The 21294-nt window shown below is 48.0% G+C and overlaps 1 protein-coding gene across 4 annotated transcripts in view; it reads right to left on the bottom strand.

The window, feature by feature from the left end:
- ITSN1 (intersectin 1) overlaps positions 1 to 21294 on the bottom strand; it is a 111383-nt gene that overhangs the window by 52307 nt on the left and 37782 nt on the right. For all 4 annotated transcript variants that reach the window (XM_050970700.1, XM_050970730.1, XM_050970771.1 and 1 more), the window contains 9 exons: positions 19117 to 19217; positions 18007 to 18070; positions 15765 to 15902; positions 14824 to 14939; positions 13013 to 13275; positions 10373 to 10522; positions 9483 to 9623; positions 3792 to 3879; positions 3480 to 3619 (listed from right to left, as the gene is read on the bottom strand). In XM_050970700.1, the coding sequence (XP_050826657.1) occupies positions 3480 to 3619; positions 3792 to 3879; positions 9483 to 9623; positions 10373 to 10522; positions 13013 to 13275; positions 14824 to 14939; positions 15765 to 15902; positions 18007 to 18070; positions 19117 to 19217 (1201 nt within the window). The remainder of the gene's footprint in view (positions 1 to 3479; positions 3620 to 3791; positions 3880 to 9482; positions 9624 to 10372; positions 10523 to 13012; positions 13276 to 14823; positions 14940 to 15764; positions 15903 to 18006; positions 18071 to 19116; positions 19218 to 21294) is intronic.

The following is a 21294-nucleotide window of genomic DNA, read 5'->3' as shown; positions in this document are numbered from 1 at the left end:
GAAGGGACTGAGGTCAGTTGTTTTGGAGGGATGACAAAAAGATTCAGCAGAAAAAATATTTATCTCCCTAACCACTCCTGTGGTATTAAGACACACAGCAAAGATGATGTAATTTAACACTTGTATGAAGCATCCACTTATTACAGAACATAAAAACATGGAGACAAATCCAGAGCATCCTGTAAACTGCTGGGGTTTGGAAAAGTTGCTTAGTAAACTAAATTACCTTGATTAAATCCAGAGCTTGTAATTTATTTGTTTGATAAAAATGTATTTTTAAAAGGAAGAGTTCCACCTCTCTCATCTTGACCTATTATCCCTTAATTTACAAGAAACCTTTATCATATTTAGAGTTCAGATGTGGTGGAATTGTTGAGACATAATTTGAAAAATTTCCCATTTATTGTGAGCATTATCCAGCTGCCTGGATAATGGATAATCACACAGATGGCACCACAGGACACAGGAACTGAGAACTCAACATGTTCTTCTGCTATTTAAGGAAATTATTAATTTGGTATTATTTACAAGCCAATTTCTACCTATTGCCAATGTCAGTCACTTTTCCAGTGGTGGTTCCTAACAGTTGTTACAGATTTGTGATTTTTTAGGTAACTGTATGTGAAAATTATGGCAGTTCATAATGACCTGGTCTGGAGTGGTGTGACCACTGATATGAGATATCATGTGCTGTCATGTGATATATGTGATATATGTGCTATATATTATGGGAGTTCATAAGGACCTGGTTTGGAGTGGTGTGATCACCTAAGTGTGTTCTCTGTGGGTGGAGAACTTCCACTTCACTCAAATCCCAGTAAATCCAGGATTCCAGGAGAGCCTTCACTGGCCTTGGGCACAAAATTCCAGGGTGCTGGCACTGCCCAGGCTGCCCAGGGAATGGGCACAGCCCCGAGGCTGCCAGAGCTCCAGGAGCCTTTGGCCAGCGCTGCCAGGGATGCCCAGGCTGGGCTTGGTGGGGTCTGGGCAGGGCAGGGGTGGCACTGGGAGATCCTGTGGGTCCCTTCAGCTCAGGACATTCCACAGTTCCATGAAGAACAACAGCCATGGAATCACTGCTGCACTCAGCAGCTTCTGAGTGCTTTCTCTATCCTTTCCATGCTGAGCCCACAAAAATCTATGTGCCTTTTTAGGGTTTAAATTCTGTTATAAAATCCTCCAGGCCCCCCAAAATATGCCTTGCACATCTTGAGAAACTACAAAAGGGAGAAGTCTCTGAATTCAGCACCCACTGCTCAGTTCCATAGTACAGCCAGGGCTGGAGCGTGTCCAGGGCAGGGAATGGAGCTGGGAAGGGGCTGGAGAATTCCTGAGGGAGCTGGGAAGGGGCTGGAGAATTCCTGAGGGAGCTGGGGAGGGGCTGGAGAATTCCTGAGGGAGCTGGGAAGGGGCTGGAGAATTCCTGAGGGAGCTGGGGAGGGGCTGGAGAATTCCTGAGGGAGCTGGGCAGGGGCTGGAGAATTCCTGAGGGAGCTGGGCAGGGGCTGGAGAATTCCTGAGGGAGCTGGGCAGGGGCTGAGCCTGGAGCAAAGGAGGCTCAGGGGGCCCTTGTGGCTCTGCACAAGTCCCTGCCAGGAGGGGACAGCCGGGGGGGTCGGGCTCTGCTCCCAGGGCACAGGGACAGGAGCAGAGGGAACGGCCTCAGGCTGGGCCAGGGCAGGCTCAGCTTGGCCAGCAGCAGGAATTTGCCCATGGAAAGGGGGCTCAGGCCTTGGCAGGGGCTGCCCAGGGAGCTCTGCAGTGCCCATCCCTGCAGGTGTCCCAGAGGAGTCTGGACGTGGCCCCTGGGGACAGGGTTTGGGGTGATGCTGGGGTGGCACTGGGTGATCCTGAAGGTCCCTTCCCACCCTGACAATTCTGGGATTCTGTGACTGCCCCTCCTCAACTCAGCAAGGCAGAAATCCCCACAGACAGCTCCTCCTGGCAGGTGAGTCCCACAATCTCCTCAGGCCAGAGGAGACCTTCTGCCTTCCCAAAGTGTCTCCTTATCAATGGACTGAAAGCACTTTTCCTGTTAAAGTGCACAACCATTTACCTTTGCTCAAGGCATTCCTGGATTCCTGGCACGTGCTGATAAACCTGTGCTGAATGGGCAGCTTCCATTTCTAATTATTGTCAGCTGGTTATCTGGGAGTGCAATCCTTCAGTATTTAAAAGATTGAGTTTTGGGGGACTGGTTTGTTGGTTTGGGGTGGTTTTTTTTGCTGCTGTCACAATACCAAGACTGTTCACCCCTTTCCCATTTATGTTTAGGTAATTTATGATCAAACCAAACACAGGCACTAATTTTAGAATGAATATCCTTTGGTTCAATTTATCAGTTTTAAAGGACTCCATTAAAAAAAATACCCAAGAAGCACAACACGCTAAGATGTATCCAAAAACCATATATGAAGAAAAACTAAGTGAGGTTTAAAGCTCAAGGACTAATTAAGCAAGGACTAGACCATTCTATTTTCTTTGAAATATAAATTGTGCCCATTTTGTTTGTCCTGTGTCTGACTCTGAAGAGATTCTCCCCTTCCATCCTCCCTGTCTCAGACTGGGAGAGTCATCTTCAAATGAGCCTTAAAACAAGGGCTCACTTTGAATTTTTCCTATATTATTAATAACTCAAATTGAACCAAGCTATTTATTTCTTAAATTCAACCCCACCTTCAATCCTAAACTGTTTGATTTAATGCCAGTTGATAAACTTTCACAACTCCATTCATGTCTCTGGCACAGTGATTTTCCTGCTAAATACCTGTAATACAATTTGTGATATCTTGCAGGAAATTGAGCATTTTTGGTCAGCTTTCAGGAGAACCCACCAGTGGAATTAGCAGACAAAGGACTGGAACATTGGAATATTTTATGAAAAAGGAATGCTATTAAAAGTTTGTAACTACAGACTGATTTCCAACTTCTCTCTGCAGAACCCTGACATTGCCAGTGCAGAGATACACAAAAAAATAAATAATCATAGTTTGAACAAAGACTGTTAAAGCAGCAGCAAAACATGGAACCACAAAGCACAGGCAGCTACACTCAGGGACAAGCAGGAGCACACAGACAGCAGATAACAGTTCTGGGTGGCAGCAGAAAATCAAGTCTCTTTTATTCAGGATTTCAATTTGAACTCCTGATTCCAGCAGATTTGCTGACCTTGGCCTGCCCTTCCTGGATGAAAAGCACAGAAATTGGTAATTTCATTTTGGCAATCATAGACTTGGAATCAGGGCTCAAATCTCCTCCTGAAGAGACTCTGCAGATTAAATTGAGTCAAACCCTGAGTTTGAAAGCTGAGCAGCATTTCCTTAAATAACATAAAAATGAAATCAAATCCTCAACAGACAGGTTGAGAATGCTCCCCAGACTTGACATTCTTAATCATTTCAGTTCATTTTTTCCCCCCACAATCAGGTTAGAAAATAATTAACTGAACATTCAGAAAGGCTTAAGGAGCCCTGGGTTACCTTCAGCTGATTATTGAAAATATCAATTTCCTGCAGTTTAGATCTGGTTTCTTTCTCCACCTCATCCAGCTGCTCCCGGAGCTGCTGCCGTGCCAGTTCCTTGGCTTCCAAGGCTCTTTTGATGGTGAGAAGGGAATCCCCTGGTTTGGAACACATGGGCAGGTCAGTATTTTCCTCTGTGGAACAGTTTAAGTCATAGAAAGCAACATTTTCCCATCTGCATCTTGCAATACACAAAGAGCAATTCCAGGGGACACTCCAACGAGGGAATGTGTCCTGGCCCAGCTCAGGCATGCCCCAAAATCTACTCACTGTGCAAACTGTTCTGCTGGACCTGCTTGAGCTGATCATTGAGCAGCTGCTTCTCTGGAATCAGCCTGCCCAGCATCTGCTGGGACTCCTGGAGCACAGACACGGGCAGGGAAAACAAGAACAGAAGCAGGCACAAAGGTGAGAGAGGGAAACTGCAGGCACCACACCTCTCCTCTCCATTTCTGCTTCACCTGTTCCCTCACTGAGTGAGGTGTTATTGCTGGTTTCCCCCCTCTGTGTCACTGATCTTATCCAAGCACTGTCTGTGTGACATCCCCACAGATCCCAGACATTCTCTGCCAGTCATGGCATGGATCTGAATCTCACTGAATATTGAACCTGGCCTGGAATTACCCAAAACTGAGGGCAGGGAGACACGGCTGAATTTGAGGAATGTTCAAACAAGCACTTACAAAATGTTTAATTCTGATTTTAATAAATGAAACACAGAATTCCCAAATCCCTGGGGCTGGCAAAGCCCTCCCAGCCCAGGCAGTGCCAGCTGTGCCCCATGGCCACCTTGTGCCCAGCCCAGAGCACTCAGTGCCACCTCCAGGGGACACCTGCAGGGATGGGCACTGCAGAGCTCCCTGGGCAGCCCCTGCCAAGGCCTGAGCCCCCTTTCCATGGGCAAATTCCTGCTGCTGGCCAAGCTGAGCCTGCCCTGGCTGTCCCCTCCACTAATAGTTAATGATTAGTAACTTAGGTCAGGAATAGAAAGACAAACATTTACAGGAAGAGAAAATAAAGACTTTCCTTTTAAAGGAAAATATTCTGGCCAAAAGCCATGAAACACAAGCCCTGTGGGATGACAGTCCCTGAGTCCTTGACCTCTCCAGGCTGAGCTCTTGGCAGAGGATTTTGATCTCAAACTCAGCACGTGGCAGGAAGGCTGTGAATGCTGTTACAGGGGTCCCTGCACAAGATCCTCTCCTTTTGGAGGATGTTATGGACACACTTTATGAAAAATCCTTCATTAGAATCTTTTCTCCTGAGAAGCTGAGAAGCCTCAGAGGAAAAGAAAACCAGTAATTCTCTGCTGCTGTGGAATGCACCAGGTGCATCTGGGATTGGTCTCATTGGTTGTTTTTAATTAATGGCCAATCCCAGTCCAGCTGGCTCAGAGTCTCTGGTCACTCACAAGATTTTATTATCATTCTTTTCCATTCCTTTCCTTTGCTAGCTTTCTGATGAAATCCTTTCTTCTATTCTTTAGTATAGTTTTAATGTATAATTTTCTTTTAATATAATATAGATCATAAAATAATAAATGAGCCTTCTGAAACATGGAGTCAGGATTCTCATCTCTTCCCTCGTCCTGGGACCCCTGGAACACCACCACAGGAGGATGCTATGAATGTATTTCCTGTAGAACCCTGGCCCTTGTCAGAGCATGAAGTGCCACCTCACACACTTTTCTGAAGCCTGGACCTCCCAGCTCAAGTCATCAAAACACCTTCAGCAGCACAAGGTGAAACAGCACCTGAGTATCAACATCCCATCTTCCCCACAAACCCTGGAACTTCTCTGAGCAGGTCTCTGCAACTGCAGGCTTTTGAGGAATCGAGCAGCTGACAGCTTCCATTTGTCATGGAGGGCTGCAAATAACATCACTCAATGCTAAGAATAAATGGCCTGTGATCCCTGAACACCAGAGTGAGCCCCAGGGGTGTCGTGGGCTCCCCATCCCTGGCAGTGCCCAAGGCCAGGCTGGACACTGGGGCTGGGAGCAGCCTGGGACAGTGGGAGGTGTCCCTGCCATGGCAGGGGTGACACTGGGTGGGCTTTGAGGTCTCTCCCAACACAAACCTTTCTGTGATCCCACAATTGCACAAAAAGTTTTCATTTTGGTTAAAGCCAGGACTGACTGCACTGCCATGGCTTTGGGCTGTCCCAGTTTCCTCCTGCCAGACCCTGATGGGCCCTGCAGTGCCCAGCTCAGCTCTGAGCATTATGCAACAACTGCAGCCTCCTCTGAGCTCCTGATGTTCCAGAAAACACCCTGAGACAGCACACAGCAGTCAAGGACTTTAGGAATTCACAAGCAGCAAAGCAGCACAATTCAGATAAGCTACAGATCAGATTATGAGGAGCTGCCCGTGTCCCTGACAGCTGCAGGGCCTGACACAGCCAGAGCTCTCCCAGCCCCCCAGGACATCCCAAAAGCTGGGCACTCTAACCCTGCCCTCCCCTGGGGCAGCCTCACCTCCAGTGCTGGGACAGGTCTGGGTGTCTCAGTATCAGACAGATCCAAGAGAGAGTCCAGAGGAGGGACAGGAGGCTGGGGAAGGCTCTGGAGGGGCCCCCGAGGTGCCTTGGTCAGCTCAGCCTGGAGCAGCCTGAGCTCAGAGCTCCCCGGGGCTGCAGCTCCTCCCGAGGGGCAGCGCAGGGACAGCTCCCAGCTCTGCTCTGGGACAGGGACAGCACCAGGGAGCGCCTGGGGCTGGGCCAGGGCACCTCAGGCTGCAGGGCAGGGCAAGGCTCTTCCCCAGAGGGTGCTGGCACTGCCCAGGCTGCCCAGGGAATGGGCACGGCCCCGAGGCTGCCAGAGCTCCAGGAGCCTTTGGCCAGCGCTGCCAGGGATGCCCAGGCTGGGCTTGGTGGGGTCTGGGCAGGGCAGGGGTGGCACTGGGGGATCCCTGGGGGTCCCTTCAGCTCAGGACACTCCCTGACTGCCATCCTGGGACCAGTGTCTGCCTGGAAAGATGGGAATCAGCAATATACACAATATATAGCCCTGCTCTGGTGGGAGGTTCCCTGCCCATGGCAGGGTGGATGAGCTTTAAGGTCCTTCCAAACCCAACCCCTCTGGGTTTCTGTGGCTCTGAGAAGGCTGCAGGATCCACCAAGCAGCAGAATGGACATCAACATGGAACAGAAATTCTCCAAGTACAAAAAGCACCACAGGACAGCATTTGAGGGTGGAATGTGATCACAACATCAGCTGCTTTGTCTGTAAAGGCCAAAACACTTCCAAACATCCCAGATTACTCAATGCACTGAATAGTTTGGGGAGTGTGTAAGGACAGAGGATGCCAAGGCATCCTGAAGGTCAAGTTCTGTTTCCTGAAAGCCCAGACAAGCATGGAGTAAGCATCTAGCCAAGAACACCCACCACATGGACTCCACATCCCTGCCTCAAACTGAAGAAACAGCTGAAAGAAATTAACAGCACCACAAGCTCTGGAAACTCATGCAACAAGAAATGGCCAAGAGCTGAGCAATGTCCCACATGGAGGGGATATCAAAACCCAGCTCCTGCCCCTTGGAGAGGGGAAAATTCTCTTCAAATCACCTGGGAGCCCAAGTGTTCAGCAAGGAGGTAAATAATCCCTGCAGCACTGAGGTGTTTGCAGCCCAGCCCAGGGGTCTGGGGAGCAGGAGCTGCTGAGAGCCCTGCAAGCAGCACAGAGCCACAGAACTGGCACACCTCCTCAGCACCAGCACCAACTGGGACACCACTTCTTCCACCAGCTCAGTGAAACTGCATCTTGGCAGTAATTAACAGGCTGGAGGATAATTACTCCTCTCAATTAACTCATCCCACAGCAAGTGTCAGATGTATTAAACTGAAGCACTTCCAATGAAGACACATCACCCCACAAAGACAATGACAATACTGACTTTATAACCTATTTCAGAGTTGAGAGGATGAAAATCTCCCTTTTTAAAACTCATTTACATGTTTAGTCTGTCCTCTACAGATGAGATAGGGAAATTGACAGGACATTTGAAAAAATAACTGTTTTCAGGAAAAAGCTTTAAGGCTCTCCCCAGACAAAATGGGGCCTTTTCTCCTGAGCAGTGACATTTTCTGGGATCACAACTGGGATAAAAACACCTCAAGTGACACTAAGGGAAATCTCAGTGGTGGAGATCAATGAGAGCAGGCATCTCCACACAGCCACAGCTACTGCTGCCAAAGCACCCCAGAGCCCAAAACCCAACAGAACAACTGCCAGGGAAAGCAGGGTGAAGCCGGCATGGAACTACTTTATTATAATTTTTATAATAAAAATATTTATAAAGTATTATAATATTTAAATTTAAATACATTTATTTAATTTTTTATAAAAAGCACAGACCCTCAAAAAATCAGTCTCATAATCTGAAGGTTGTGATTTCAATCCTCACACAGGGCACCACTAAATGTCAGTTTATTTTAATTTTGTTTGTTTTTGTTATGGCTGAGATTGAAAGTGTTTGAGATGGTATTTTGTGTTTGGACTTAGATGTTTATAATTTTTTACATATATTATAGTTTTATAAGTTGTGAGTTTTATAGTATTTTATTAATAAGTTATAAAATGGTTTTGTATTTATCTTTATAAAGGCTTTAAAGGAAAAGTTATTTAATTAAGAAATTATATTTAATTAATTTTATTTTTAACTTAATAACTAATTACTTTTTACCTTAATCACTAACTTTTATAATAAAAGAGCAGGATTAGGTTTTAAGCCAGGTTTTACACCTCAGCTCTGTAGGTGTCAGATTCTTTGCAGTGGTATAAACACACTGAGAGCCCCCATGACCTGCCAAGAATTAATTTCAAACCCTATGGAGTATTTAAGAAAGAGATTTCCTGAATCAAATACGAGAGCCCATGGAAAAACCCTCACAAACTACAGTGAGTATTCTTTCACTAAAGGCAGACACCTCCTCAGCTGCAGCTCTCACGTGCCAGAATTTTAGTAATTTTAGTCAATTCAGAATTTCAGTAGCAAAGGCAAATGCCAGGCTCAGATCAACAACTCCCTGGTTTCACTGGGAGCTCCAGAGTTCATTACTTTTTATAATTAAAGGAACCATCAAACCACTTCCCTGCAGTCAGTTCTGCAGAATTCCCACAGGACAATTCCCTTCTGCCCCCAGAAGCACCTGCAGCCAAAGGATCTCCTGCTCCTGAAGCAGGAGCCCAGGGGATGGAGGGATAACCCCAGACACAGCCCAGGGGATGGAGGGATAGCCCCAGACACAGCCCAGGGGATGGAGGGATAACCCCAGACACAGCCCAGGGGATGGAGGGATAACCCAGACAGAGCCCAGGGGATGGAGGGATAAACCCAGACACAGCCCAGGGGATGGAGGGATAACCCAGAAACATCCCAGGGGATGGAGGGATAGCCCCAGACACAGCCCAGGGGATGGAGGGATAACCCCAGACACATCCCAGGGGATGGAGGGATAACCCCAGAAACATCCCAGGGGATGGAGGGATAACCCCAGACACAGCCAAGGGGATGGAGGGATAGCCCCAGACACAGCCAAGGGGATGGAGGGATAACCCCAGACACAGCCCAGGGGATGGAGGGATAACCCCAGACACAGCCCAGGGGATGGAGGGATAACCCCAGACACAGCCCAGGGGATGGAGGGATAAGCCCCAGACAGAGCCCAGGGGATGGAGGGATAGCCCCAGACACAGCCCAGGGGATGGAGGGATAACCCCAGACAGAGCCCAGGGGATGGAGGGATAACCCAGACACATCCCAGGGGATGGAGGGATAACCCAGACACAGCTGCAATGCAGGAAGCAGTTCCTAGGCACCTCTAAAGGACATTCATTTCCAGGAATGACAAATTATCCTCAAGTGTGAGGAACAGCTCGTTTCAAGCTTGCTCAGGATATTGATGGTTTTGAAGAGGTTAAAATTCAAGACTAAGAATAAAACTTGAGAACATTTTCTCACCTGTAGCTGCTGCTGCAAATGGGTGATTTCTGCAATTCTGAGTTCTCTGGATTTATTTGTACTTTCAATTTCTTGTCTTTGGGTCGACAGCCGACACCTGATATCCTGCAGCTTCCCCTCCAACTGGTTTCTTTTATCATTCTTTAAAAGAAAAGAAAAACATCTGTTTAATAAATTTTTTTACCCAAATGTTTGGTTGTGCAAGTCTGGATCTAAAAACTCCTTTTTTAAAACTCATTTACATGTTTAGTCTGTCCTCTACAGATCAGATAAGGAAATTTACAGGACATTTAAAAAAATAACTGTTTTCAGGAAACAGCTTTAAGGCTCTCCCCAGACAAAATGGGGCCTTTTCTCCTGAGTAGTGACATTTTGTGGGATAAAAACACCTCAAGTGACACTAAGGGAAATATCAGTGGTGGAAATTCTAGAAAACATAGAAAACAACCAGAGCCAGGGCACAGCCACCACCAGGCTGTGCTTGTGTATAGAATTTACAGGGCAGCCCTGACAAGGGGAGAGAATGGTGCAGCTGACCAGCTTATTAGAAGGTTAATTAATTACTCTATTATACTATATTATTTTATATTATATTACACTATATTACATTGCATCTAAACTGAATCTGCCAAGCACTCAACTGCACAGAACTGCCCAGCATTTTGTGACTGTCACCTGGCAGTCCTGACACACACTGCCCTGCCAGGCCAAGGAAACAAAACCCCCTCACCGTGGGGAAACCATCTCCATCTTGCATTCTGCTTTGGCACAAACATGGGCACAGCAAGTGAGATAAGAATATCCTTGGGAAGAATTGTGCCTTGCTGTTCTCTGTGAGGAGAAATGTGGTGACACTTGTGTGTTTGAGCTGCTGCTCCACCAGCACTCACAAGAGCTTCCAGCTCGAACTCCAGGGTTTTCTTCTTGGCCTTGAGCACCACGATGTCCTCCTGCTCCTTGTTCCTCTGGTTCAGCAGCTCCTGCCGCCGGTTGCGCTCCCACTCCAGCTGCCTCTGCCTCTCCAGCTCCCGTTTGGCCGCCTGCAGGGTAAACACCAACAGCTGCAATTTGGGCTGTTCCTACTCTGATGTTCAGTTAGAATGTTGGTACAAACAGGGGCTGCTCTGCGCTCTGCACACACAAATTGCTCAGGGGTTGCTTCCCTGCACAGCAGGGGATGCCCTGTGAGGGCTGACCCAGAGCAGGGGCTGGGCAGAGTCCCAGAATAAAGCAGGGATTGATCCCAAGGATCTCCTGCATGGACCCACCCTGGGCAGCACCAGAGCCCAGCCAGGGCTGCACCCAAGATGACCCAAAATGGCCCCAAAATGCCCGGCCGGGCACGGGGTCTCTCCCTGGGATCAGCTCCATTCCCACCTTGCAGTTCATTGTCCCAGCCCAGCTTTAGCCCAGGCACTCCCACCCTGCTTGTTTTTCTCTCTCCAGCCCACGGGGTTTGTGCTCCTGGGCTGAGATTGGGATCATTTGTCCTTGGTGCCCAGCTGGAGCAGGAATTGTTTTGTCTCCCTGCTCTGTGCACAGAGCTCACCATCCCATAATATGAACCCAGCCCCACACACTAAAGCAGCACAGAATGTGAAAATATAAAAGCTAAACCTGAGGCATCACAGAGGTGACTGAAAGAAAACCCCTCTGTTTTCCAAGCTCCAGTTTGCTGATTTAACAGGTTGTTCAATACCAGGAGAACTCTCCAGGACATATTCAAATCTCTTCCCAACCTCCAACATGAGACCCTCTGGAGCTTTGCAAAGCACAGCCAAGTGTTCCTGTGCTGAACCCATCACGGTTTGGCAATGGGAGAAAAAAGGAGATTTTTGGGTTAACTAGGGTCATTTTCCTTTAACAAATTAAAGGCCAGGTTGGATGGAGCTACCTGGTCTGGTGGATGTTATCCCTGCCCGTGGCAGAGGGTTGGAACTGGAGGACCTTAAAGGTCCCTTCCAACCCAAACCATTCTGGGACTCTATGAAATGAACTCAGCCCTGGAAATCATGAATGCTGGATCATTCCTGCACCTCTTAACAGCAAGTACAATAATATAACAGTAATAATAAATACTATTTTTAAGGAAGTGAGAGGTCAGGAGCATGTTGTCCTGTATGTCAGTGTCTCACCCATTCATTTCACAGGACAAATGAAACTAAAACTGCCCCTCCCTTGCCTTTAACACCCCAAAAATGTTAGTTCCTGCTTTACAAGTTTGCTCCACACCCTGGCAGCAACACACTGAGTGCCCAGCACTGACTTGGATGCTCCCAAGCTGGAGCACTGCTGGAGCCCTGGGTGCTGGGAATTCCAGAGTGTCTGTGCTGCCAGGCCCTGACCCCCAGAGACACTGCAGGGACCTGAGGGCCTGGAGAAGCTTCCAGAATGGAATGGCAGAGCTGGGATTGTGGGGGTGGAGTTTGGATAGAAGTGTGTGATATCCCAGGGTGGGAAACTCAGAGTTGAAGGGTTTAGAATGCAGTCAGAGATAGAGAGCAAGGTGGGGGTGTCAGGGTGGAGGCTGCTCCTGCTTCTTCACCTTCTTGTCTCATTATTCTCCTTCTTCTCCATGGGTTTGGGTGGTTTTGTGCCATTGGATAAAAAAGTCCCCATTGTGGCACAGGTGGTTGGGTGTTCGGTTAAAAGTGAAAATAATTGAGGTGTCATTTCTGAATTGGACAGTTTATTGTTACTATTATTTTTTACAGGCCTTAAAAGGCCTTGTAGAGAGAGATGGGTCTCCATTTCTAGTTTGTTAGAGTGAAGTGCTGCAGAGCTTAGGGCTTGTGAGACTGTAACAGAGCAAAGAACTGATGAACATCTGAGTCCCTGTCGGAACCCAGGACATTCCTCCTCTGGCTGCCTTGGAGGACTCGAGACCTTGGCAAGGGACTCAGAGACCTTGGCACGGAGTCAGACACCTGTGCCTCCCATTTTAACCCATGGAAACAATTCCCAACTTTGTGTGAGGAGTTACAGACCACAGGGGTTTGGGTAGAGTGACAGTGAATTTATCACAGGGTGAAAATGTAGAATTTTGGGGATTTAGAATGGGGGTTCAGGAGGCAAGATGGAGGAATCTGAGTGTGTCCTGTCCTTCTTCTTTTTCTTATCCTCCATCTTCTGCTGGGATGGTGACACTGCTGGACTGGTTTGGAGACAGACTGTCTAACACAGGTGACAGGTATTGGGAAGTTATTGTAAATAAAGCACAGGTAGTTCTTGGTATAAAAGCCAACACCACCCCAAGGGCAGGGACTGTGCCACAGCCTGACCTGCTGGACAGAGCTCAGCAGGGCAGAGACAGAATGTCCTAGGTAAGGGAAAATAAACAACCTTGAAGAGCAGAGCCCAGGAATCTCAACTTCTTCTTCAGCCACGGGGCTGGGAAAAAGCCTCTTTAATACCTCGGGAGCCATTTCAGCAGCACAAAACCCGAGAAGTCCCAACAAGAAACTGTCTCACATTTAATCCTGACCTTGAGTGCACAGGGCCCAGCCCCTCCCAGCGCTGCCCTGGCTCACCTCTCTCCTCTCGATCTCCTTCCTCCTCTCCTCCTCGCGCTGCCGCTCCAGCTCGCGCTGTTTCTCCAGCTGTTTCTCCAGCTCCAGCTGCCGCTTGCGCTCCTGCTCCTGCCGCTCGCGCTCCTTCCTCTCCTGCTCGGCCCTCTCCAGCTGGGCCAGCCTCTCCTGCTCCTTGCGCTGCTGCTCCAGCAGGGCCTGCCGCCGCTTCTCCAGCTCCAGGTTGCCCCGCTCAAAGTTCTCCCGCTTCTTGTCCTCAAATGTCACTTTGGGCACGGAAACATGGGGCAAAAGGACACTTAAACTCTGCCACTGACTTGGAAACAAACCCACCACAGAGACCCAAAGGAATGCCCAGCAAAGGGAATCCACCTTCCAGCAGGGATAACCCTGCTCCTCCCCACTAGGGATAACGGCTCCACAGGCCAGCCTGGGTTCAGAGTGGGAAATGGATTTTAGAGAGCTCTCAGGGCCTGACAGCAGGCCCACCCAGTGTGCACCTGCGTGCAAACCTTGAGACAAGAAATGCTGCCTTAGAAATGCCCTGGAACAGGACAGACATTGCTGAGAGAGAAATGGAGCTGGAAACAAGATTCAAGGGATGGCCTTGCAAATAAGACTAGATACCTTGGAGAAACTGAACTATGAAAGTTTGATGCTGTTGATCCCCTCAAAGCCACATCCTCAGCAAACCAAGGAGGGAATTCCCATTCCTCAGGCCTCCAGCTTTCTCCACAATGCTCATCAAGGGCAGTAATTTAGACAAACCATTCTCCAGCTGATCCTCCGTGAGGACACAGATCTGGAATTCCTCTGTACATGGGATAATAGCAGCAGTCCAAGAGGCAGCACTTCCATTAGTGCAAAGAATTCAGCTGCTGACATCATCAAAAGGCCATTATGCAAATGACCAGAACTTACTTAAAATTGCTCTTCTCATTAGATTACCCATTAGTGTCAGGAATATAAATGGTTTAGGTTCTTGAGCAGCTGAGCCCAGGAAGTCTGGACTCCTGCAGATGCACATCCTCACCACCTACTGTCCTCAAAGAACAGCCTCACTTCCAGCACAGCTTCCCTGACATCCCTCTGCAGCCCCAGGGACTGTCCTTCCCTCTCCTCACTCCTCAGCACCTCCATCCAAATGGTTCTTTCCCTTCACCTTCTGTTCCTTTTCACACCCCCTGTGCCATTCCCACAGCCCAAAGTGCAGGATTCTCTCCCTTGTGAGGCCAGCATGGACATTTTTGGGATGCAAGGCCAGGGAGAGCCCACATTGCTCACCCAGTGTGCACAGCTGGACACATCAGCCCAACACCTGCTGAACCAGCTCAATTCTTGTCTTTTCCAGTTTGTGCCCCTTTCCAGCTGCCAATTCCCTCTTCCTTTAGTTCTTTTCCTGGAACTGCTGAAATCTGTATGGAGCCCCACACTGTTACAGACTCTCCAAGGAAACAGCTCTCTGTGGGAATACTGGCATCTTCCACAGAGCACCTCAGCCAAGCTTTGCTCCACCTAAGCCAGAGGATGAAGACTGCAGGAATTGCTCCTTGCAATCCTGTGCCAGGGCTGCCTGAGTGGGAGTGCAGGAGATGAGGAGCCTGAAGGCTCTTCCCATCTCCAGTGCCACCAACCCCAAGGACCAGGAACAGGAATGAGTTGGACCCAGCAATGTCTTGGTTGTGTCTCTGACCTGTCCCAAACTGCTCTGGAAAGACATTTCTCAGTCAGCCCATGTTTCCTCCCAGACTGTGACCTGATGGGAAAACCCTCTGGGAACAGCACACTAAATATCCCTGCTTTCCCTTGCTCACCTGGTAATTTCTTTTCCAGTTGCTGCTGTTCTTCTTCCAGTGCTGGTTCTTCTGGTAACCTTTGGTCTACAGACACTGAGCTGGCAGCAGAAATGCCACTGCCAGAGCGGACTCTTCTGCCAAGGAAACAGGAATTGGGGGCACTGAACAGAAGCCAGGCTACCCAAACTATTTATGATTTAATGATGAGCTCAAATGAAATGCAATCCTGTAATGTTTCATGGTACTCAATGTTCATTCAGTGCTGACCAGAGGGTCTCACTCAGGCATTGCCTCAGAACAGGATTTTCCAGGATCCCAGCAGTTCACTGGTGAGCTGAGAACCCCAGTCCCAAATTCTGCTTCCAGATGGGTTCAACCCTCACCTCAAGATCTCCCACTTGGGGGAAGATTTCTCCCCAGCCAGTCTGGGGTTGGGGAAATGCTGAGTTAAACTACAGCAAACAGCAGAGGCAGAAGAAGAGCTCACTAAAGTCAAGCCAAAAGCAACATCCCAGGTGGAATACACAAAAATTGGGAATCTTTAGACATATACCTGAAGAGCACAGTAAAAAAACACTTATTTTCATTGCTGTTACTTTCTTCCCATCTATTTCTCCACAAAGAAGTGAAATGGAGCAAGAGAAGTGATGAGTGACCCCAGTGCTCCCAAACCCAGCTGCACCCAAGCAGGCCTGGATGTGGGGCAGTGCAAATCCATCCTGGAATTCCAATACATTCTAACTGCTCTGCAGGAGTACAAGCCTGAACTTAAATCTGGGTTTCTATGGCCAGACTGAGCAGGTCTGGAAGGTGTGCCAGCATAAACAGCCACCCAAACCCTGGTGTCACAGGGCAAAAGGTGAGGGGTCACTGCTCAGTTCCTGTACTTGGCACTCCCAGAACCATCCCAAATGACACACAGAACTCAGGAGTGGGACTGCCAAGGGATGAGCAGTTACCTGAATGAAGGTGGGATGTACTCTGGGGGCAGGGCAGGAGGCAGTGGCTGACCAGACATGGCTACATCAATGAGGTGCATAGCCAGGATAAACTCCTCAGCTGTCAGCTTCCCATCTTGATCAATGTCAGAGAGATTCCTTGTTAAAGGGAAGGGACAAAGCAAGGAAATTATTAAATATTAAAAAACATTGTTCAGAGGCATTGTTTTAACACATACAATTCCACTTTCATTCACATTTCTCACTATTTTTTCCACACTACTCTGTTTTTTCAAAACAAATGAAAAGCAAACCCCAAATGCTTCCCTATTTCCCCCATTTCTCATGGCTGTCTGTCTGAAATCCAGCCTTGCAGGCACAGCTTCTCCTCCACCTGCTCTGAGAGCTGCCAGGAGCTCGTTCCAGAGAAGGACCTTGAACCAGTGGAGTTCTCTTGAACACCCCATGAACACCCAAAAGAACCAGCTCAGGTGTTTGGCAGAACTTTTAGGTTTGGTCTCCTTCCTCCCTGGAGGCTCCTGTCTCACATTCCAGGGCACCCACTGGCAGTGAAATCAAAGCCATTCACGTTCTAGTCCTGACAAGCACCAACCCACGCTGGCATCATGCACATATTAAAAATTACAGATTAAAAATTACATCATGTCTCTGGATGGCCCCAAAGCAGAGCTCCAAGAGAGGCACAAAATGCTTTTACTCCTGTTGAGGTGGTGTTGGACAAAATTAACAGCCAGGGACAGCACCCAGGGAGCAGCTGGAGCGGGCAAGGGCAGAGTTAGTTGGATTTTAGGGCAAGGTTCTTCCCCAGAGGGTGCTGGCACTGCCCAGGCTGCCCAGGGAATGGGCACGGCCCCGAGGCTGCCAGAGCTGCCAGGAATGTCCAGGGTGGGGTTGTTGGGGGTCTGGGCAGGGCAGGGGTGGCACTGGGGGATCCCTGGGGGTCCCTTCAGCTCAGAATTTGTTTCTCTAGCGTGCTGCACTCTATTCATGCAGGGAAATCTCCCAAGATACTGTGAAAATCCAAGGGAAATGATAAATCCTTCTGCAGTCCCAAGGCACAGGACTTTGCCAGTGAGGTTTAAGTCTGGGAGACAATCCCAGCCTCACTCCATCCACACCTGTGGCACTGAACTCAGGCTGGAGCACAGGCACAAGCCAGGAGAGTGGGAATGCACCATGCACAGAAATGACTGCTCAGCTGGGTCAGAACTCCCAGGACAGCCCAGAGGCTGAGCATCACCTCTTCCTTTGAGTGCCTGAGCCAGGGATTCCAGCCCCAGCACAGGCTGACAAACCTCACCCCAGAGCAGGGCCCAGGAAAGGACCAACAAGAGCTGGACTATCCCCTCCTCATCTCAGTGCCCTGGCAGCTGTCAATGTCCCCAGCTGAGTGAGTCCTGTGTGCAGCTCCTGCAGTGAGCTGGTGGCAGCTGCCTGCCCACACAAGCACTCCAAGGCTGGCAAAAGCAGAGCAATTCTTGGTTAATCATCTGCTGGGGGACTGGACTGGTTTGTTTTTATCCCTTTGTTAGGAAACAGAGAAGGAAAGAGTGGTTTTTAATTTATAACACAACTCCCAGTGCTTTGCAAAGAGAACGAGTGCAGCTGAATGGCCTTGTCAGAGTGACTGCAGCACTGCCATGCTCACACCAAGCCCCTGGGCCAGCTCCAATGCTCCTCAGCAAACACTCCTAAAGGACAGAAGTTAATTAGGAACAACTTCCCATGGGGCAATAAAAACATAATAAAGTTCAGCAAACAACAAGTTGGACGGAGACAAATGCCTTTAAAATCCATGACTGTACAGGTCTGTAAGTCCAGTCCCTGGGACATCAGCCCTCCCACACCCAGGGAAAAGGCAGAGAAACCCCCCAGAAAGTGTGGCTTGGGTTAAGCTTCCTGTCCTACCACCTGTGCAAAGGTAAATTCCCCTGGTGCTCTATCAGGGCATGTGGAAGGCACAGGATGCTGAACATCTGCTCTGCCTAAAAACCAGCATTGAACCACCACTTCCAAGTCATCACACAAAAGATGTTGTGGAACACAAAAGATGCTCCTGGTGCTCTTGTGGAATACTATTGGTAAAGGCATGGAAGTGCAGGTTTTGTTTATCAAGTTACACAGGACAAAGAGCAACCTGTGATTTATCAGTGAGACTGAAAATGGAGAAAAGCCCACGGGCTCCAGGGCAGAGGTTTCAGAAGAGTTGGTGTTTTGATGGAAATGGAAACATTTATTTTACCATATTGTAGCCAGCTGAGCCTGGGGTAAACTTGACTGCATGAGAATCGTTCTTGCTTGGGGGCCTAAAAAGGAAACAAATATTAACAAAATAAGCAAGAGATGTGAGCAGCAGAAACTCCCAAATCACCAAGAAATAATACTTCACTTCTGCACAACCACAGAATCCCAGTCTGGGTTGGGTTGAGAGGGACCTCAGAGCCCACCCATGGCAGGGACACCTCCCACTGTGCCAGGCTGCTCCCAGCCCCAGTGTCCAGCCTGGCCTTGGGCACTGCCAGGGATCCAGGGGCAGCCCCAGCTGCTCTGGGCAACCAAATCCCTCTGATTAAAACCCAAGAAAGCTCTAAACCACAAAGACACGCACCAGAATTTCTAAAATCAAGCCAGGGGAGCAGTTCTGGTCTCTCCCTGGAAGTGGCCACTGCTCTCAGCAGTGGGTGTACCATGGTAAAAGCCCCCTGAACAGGAAATAATCAGCATTGACTCTATGATTGCAGAAGGCTGATCAATTGTTTAATTAAGCTATACTATATTATACTATGCTATTAAGAAACTTGTAACTCTTACAGACTGTCAGACACAGCTTTAACCTAATTGGTCAATCTATCTAAACACTATCCAGTGTCTAATTGAGAAACTACCTGCTGGTAAACAATCTCCATAACACATGCTACATGTGCACAACAACAGGTGCAGCAAATGGAGATAAGAATTGGTTTTTATTCTCTTCTCTGAACTTTCTTACAGCCTCTCACAGCTTCCCAGGAAGACCCTGGGAGAGAGCTATGTCTTTCTCTATTCAGAGGATATGTCATTACCACATGGGTGAAACAAGCACTGGAAATGGCTGCACAAGTTTCCACAGAACCCACTGTGCCCTTTTCCAGAAACATTTCCCAAGGTCAGCTATGCAGAAAATAAAGGAAAGATGGTGATAAAATGATCCCAGCTGTGATGAGTATTTGCTTCTAGATAAGAGCATTGAGCACTTGGGAGATTCAAACAGAAAAATACTGATGAGCCTCTTACTGTGTGAACAACACCCTCAGTGCCATGAAATTGGCTCTTACAGCTGGAAACAAGGAGACAAGAGAAGCTGGGCCAGTACCTGTCAGGTGTCCACTCATGGTTTTGTCGTGGCTGTTGAAGAGCTGCCGGTACTTGAGCCGTGAGGACTGAGGGACAGCCCACTCTGCCACGGCAGGAGAGCTGCAAGGAGGGCAGGGAGAACAGGGACAGTTGGAGACTTCATCTCAGGAAGGCCATGGGAACAATCACAGAGTCATAAATCACAGCAGGGTTTGGGCTGGAGGGACCTCAAAGCCCACCCAGTGCCACCCTGCCATGGCAGGGACACCTCCCACTGTGCCAGGCTGCTCCCAGCCCCAGTGTCCAGCCTGGCCTTGGGCACTGCCAGGGATCCAGGGGCAGCCCCAGCTGCTCTGGGCACCCTGGGCCAGAGGCTCAGCCCCCTCACAAGAGGCTGCACTGAGATCAAGTTTTACCTGAAAATATTCTTTCCCCCAATTTTGCTGGAGGTTGGGGACGTTCTGAGGTGTCTCTGTCCTCAGCAGTGCCCAAGGCCAGGTTGGACACTGGGGCTGGAGCAGCCTGGCACAGGGGAAGGTGTCCCTGCCATGGCAGGGGTGGCACTGGGTGGCTGTGAGGTCCTTTCCAACTCAAACCATTCCACAATTCCATGATCTAATATTCCCTGCTATATTTCTGAAACCACCACAGTTTGACCTCTTGTTTGCAAACATTTATCACAATTCAGTTTCTTGGAAGATGTTTTGTTGTTTTTTTTTTTTTTTTAAAGTGTTTTCCTTTTTTGTTTACTGGCAGAGAATGAAGGAACCTACATTGTTCAGAGGAGCTACAAGGTTTTACCTAAACATATAACAGGAAATGCAGAGTAACATTTTACTCTGTCTTTAACTGTTTCTCTTAGCCAATTAGAGCTGGTGAAGGAAAACAAATGTGAAAATATACTGGAAATGTAGAAAAAAAGGTGTGAAAAAGCCACACTTGAACATAAAGGTTCTCCTAATGGAACAAGTGAGGAATGTAATATTCCCAGGTCTAATCCATTCCCATAACAGGCTGAGTTGACTTGCAGCTCTAATTTCTGAGGTTTAATGGTTGAGAATCCTAATTCTGAAAACAAGGAGAGGAGTTTTCTGCCTTTAGGCACATTCAAACTTTGTCCTTTTTCTGACCTTATAAACCACTCTCACGCAACAAGACACAAACCAGTATCTCTATTTTTATTTTTGATTTCTAAACTCTTGAGTCTTAATACATAAAGTTTCATTTTGCTCATGAGAGCAAAACAAAACCAAGCTGCCCCTTCAATAATGAAAATAAGAAAAAAGGCCAAATATTTCATTTTTACCCATAGGAATTCCTCCTCAGTTTTGTTGGATTTGGGGTTTCACACATTTCAACTTCTGTGTTACACATAAATTATACCAGAGCATCCCTATTCTGTTCCTGGCCAGTTTAGGTTTCAGAGAGAAAATGAACTGTTTTGAAAGACTTTTAATTATTTGGAGTCAATACTCCAAATCAATACTGAGTAGTGTCACTTATCTACTAGCAGGGCAACAGACAAGCCTGCAGAAGGAAATGAAAATAAAACCATCATTTAATTGTGTCCCAAGCCATTTTTCTCTTGCAAAACACCTGTGCCATGGATCCCTGAGACAGATGATTTATAAGGACTTTGGGAAATCCCTCTTAACTCCTCTCAGGAAGTTTAATTTTGTTAGATCCATTCTTTTAAACCACAGTAAACCTCTTTTTGCCCAACCACACATTTTTCTAGGTCTTGGAATAATCTAAAAGACCTTAGAGTGATTTTTCACACAGAACTTGAAGAATATAGAAGGGACAGTGATGTGGAATGCATTTAAAATATGAGACCTATGAAATATATTGCTTTTAGCCATTACCCTGCAGTTGCTAATTGTAAATAATGAGTTATTTGTCTTGTTTTCCCAGTACCAGGAGTGTCTGTGCACGATGCAGGTTTTGTTTATAGAAGCAAATGCTGTTCTAAAGATCAAGTGAAGATCATGTCAGCTCTGTTAGCAGTTAATTACTTCATTTCCATGATTCCCTGCTCCTGGAGCATTAAAAAGGTGGAGTAAAGCCACAGCACCCTACAGAATGCTGAAGTGGTGCCTCTGCAGAACTGATTTCTGCCAGAGCTATTATTTCAGAGGAGCACTTTGGGAAAGGGAAGGAGTTTTCCCAAGTCTGGGGACCCAGAGCCCCTCTGGCT

The sequence above is a fragment of the Serinus canaria genome, chromosome 1 (genome assembly GCF_022539315.1).
Source record: "Serinus canaria isolate serCan28SL12 chromosome 1, serCan2020, whole genome shotgun sequence".
NCBI lineage: Eukaryota > Metazoa > Chordata > Aves > Passeriformes > Fringillidae > Serinus > Serinus canaria.
This window is presented reverse-complemented; position numbering and strand designations above follow the sequence as displayed.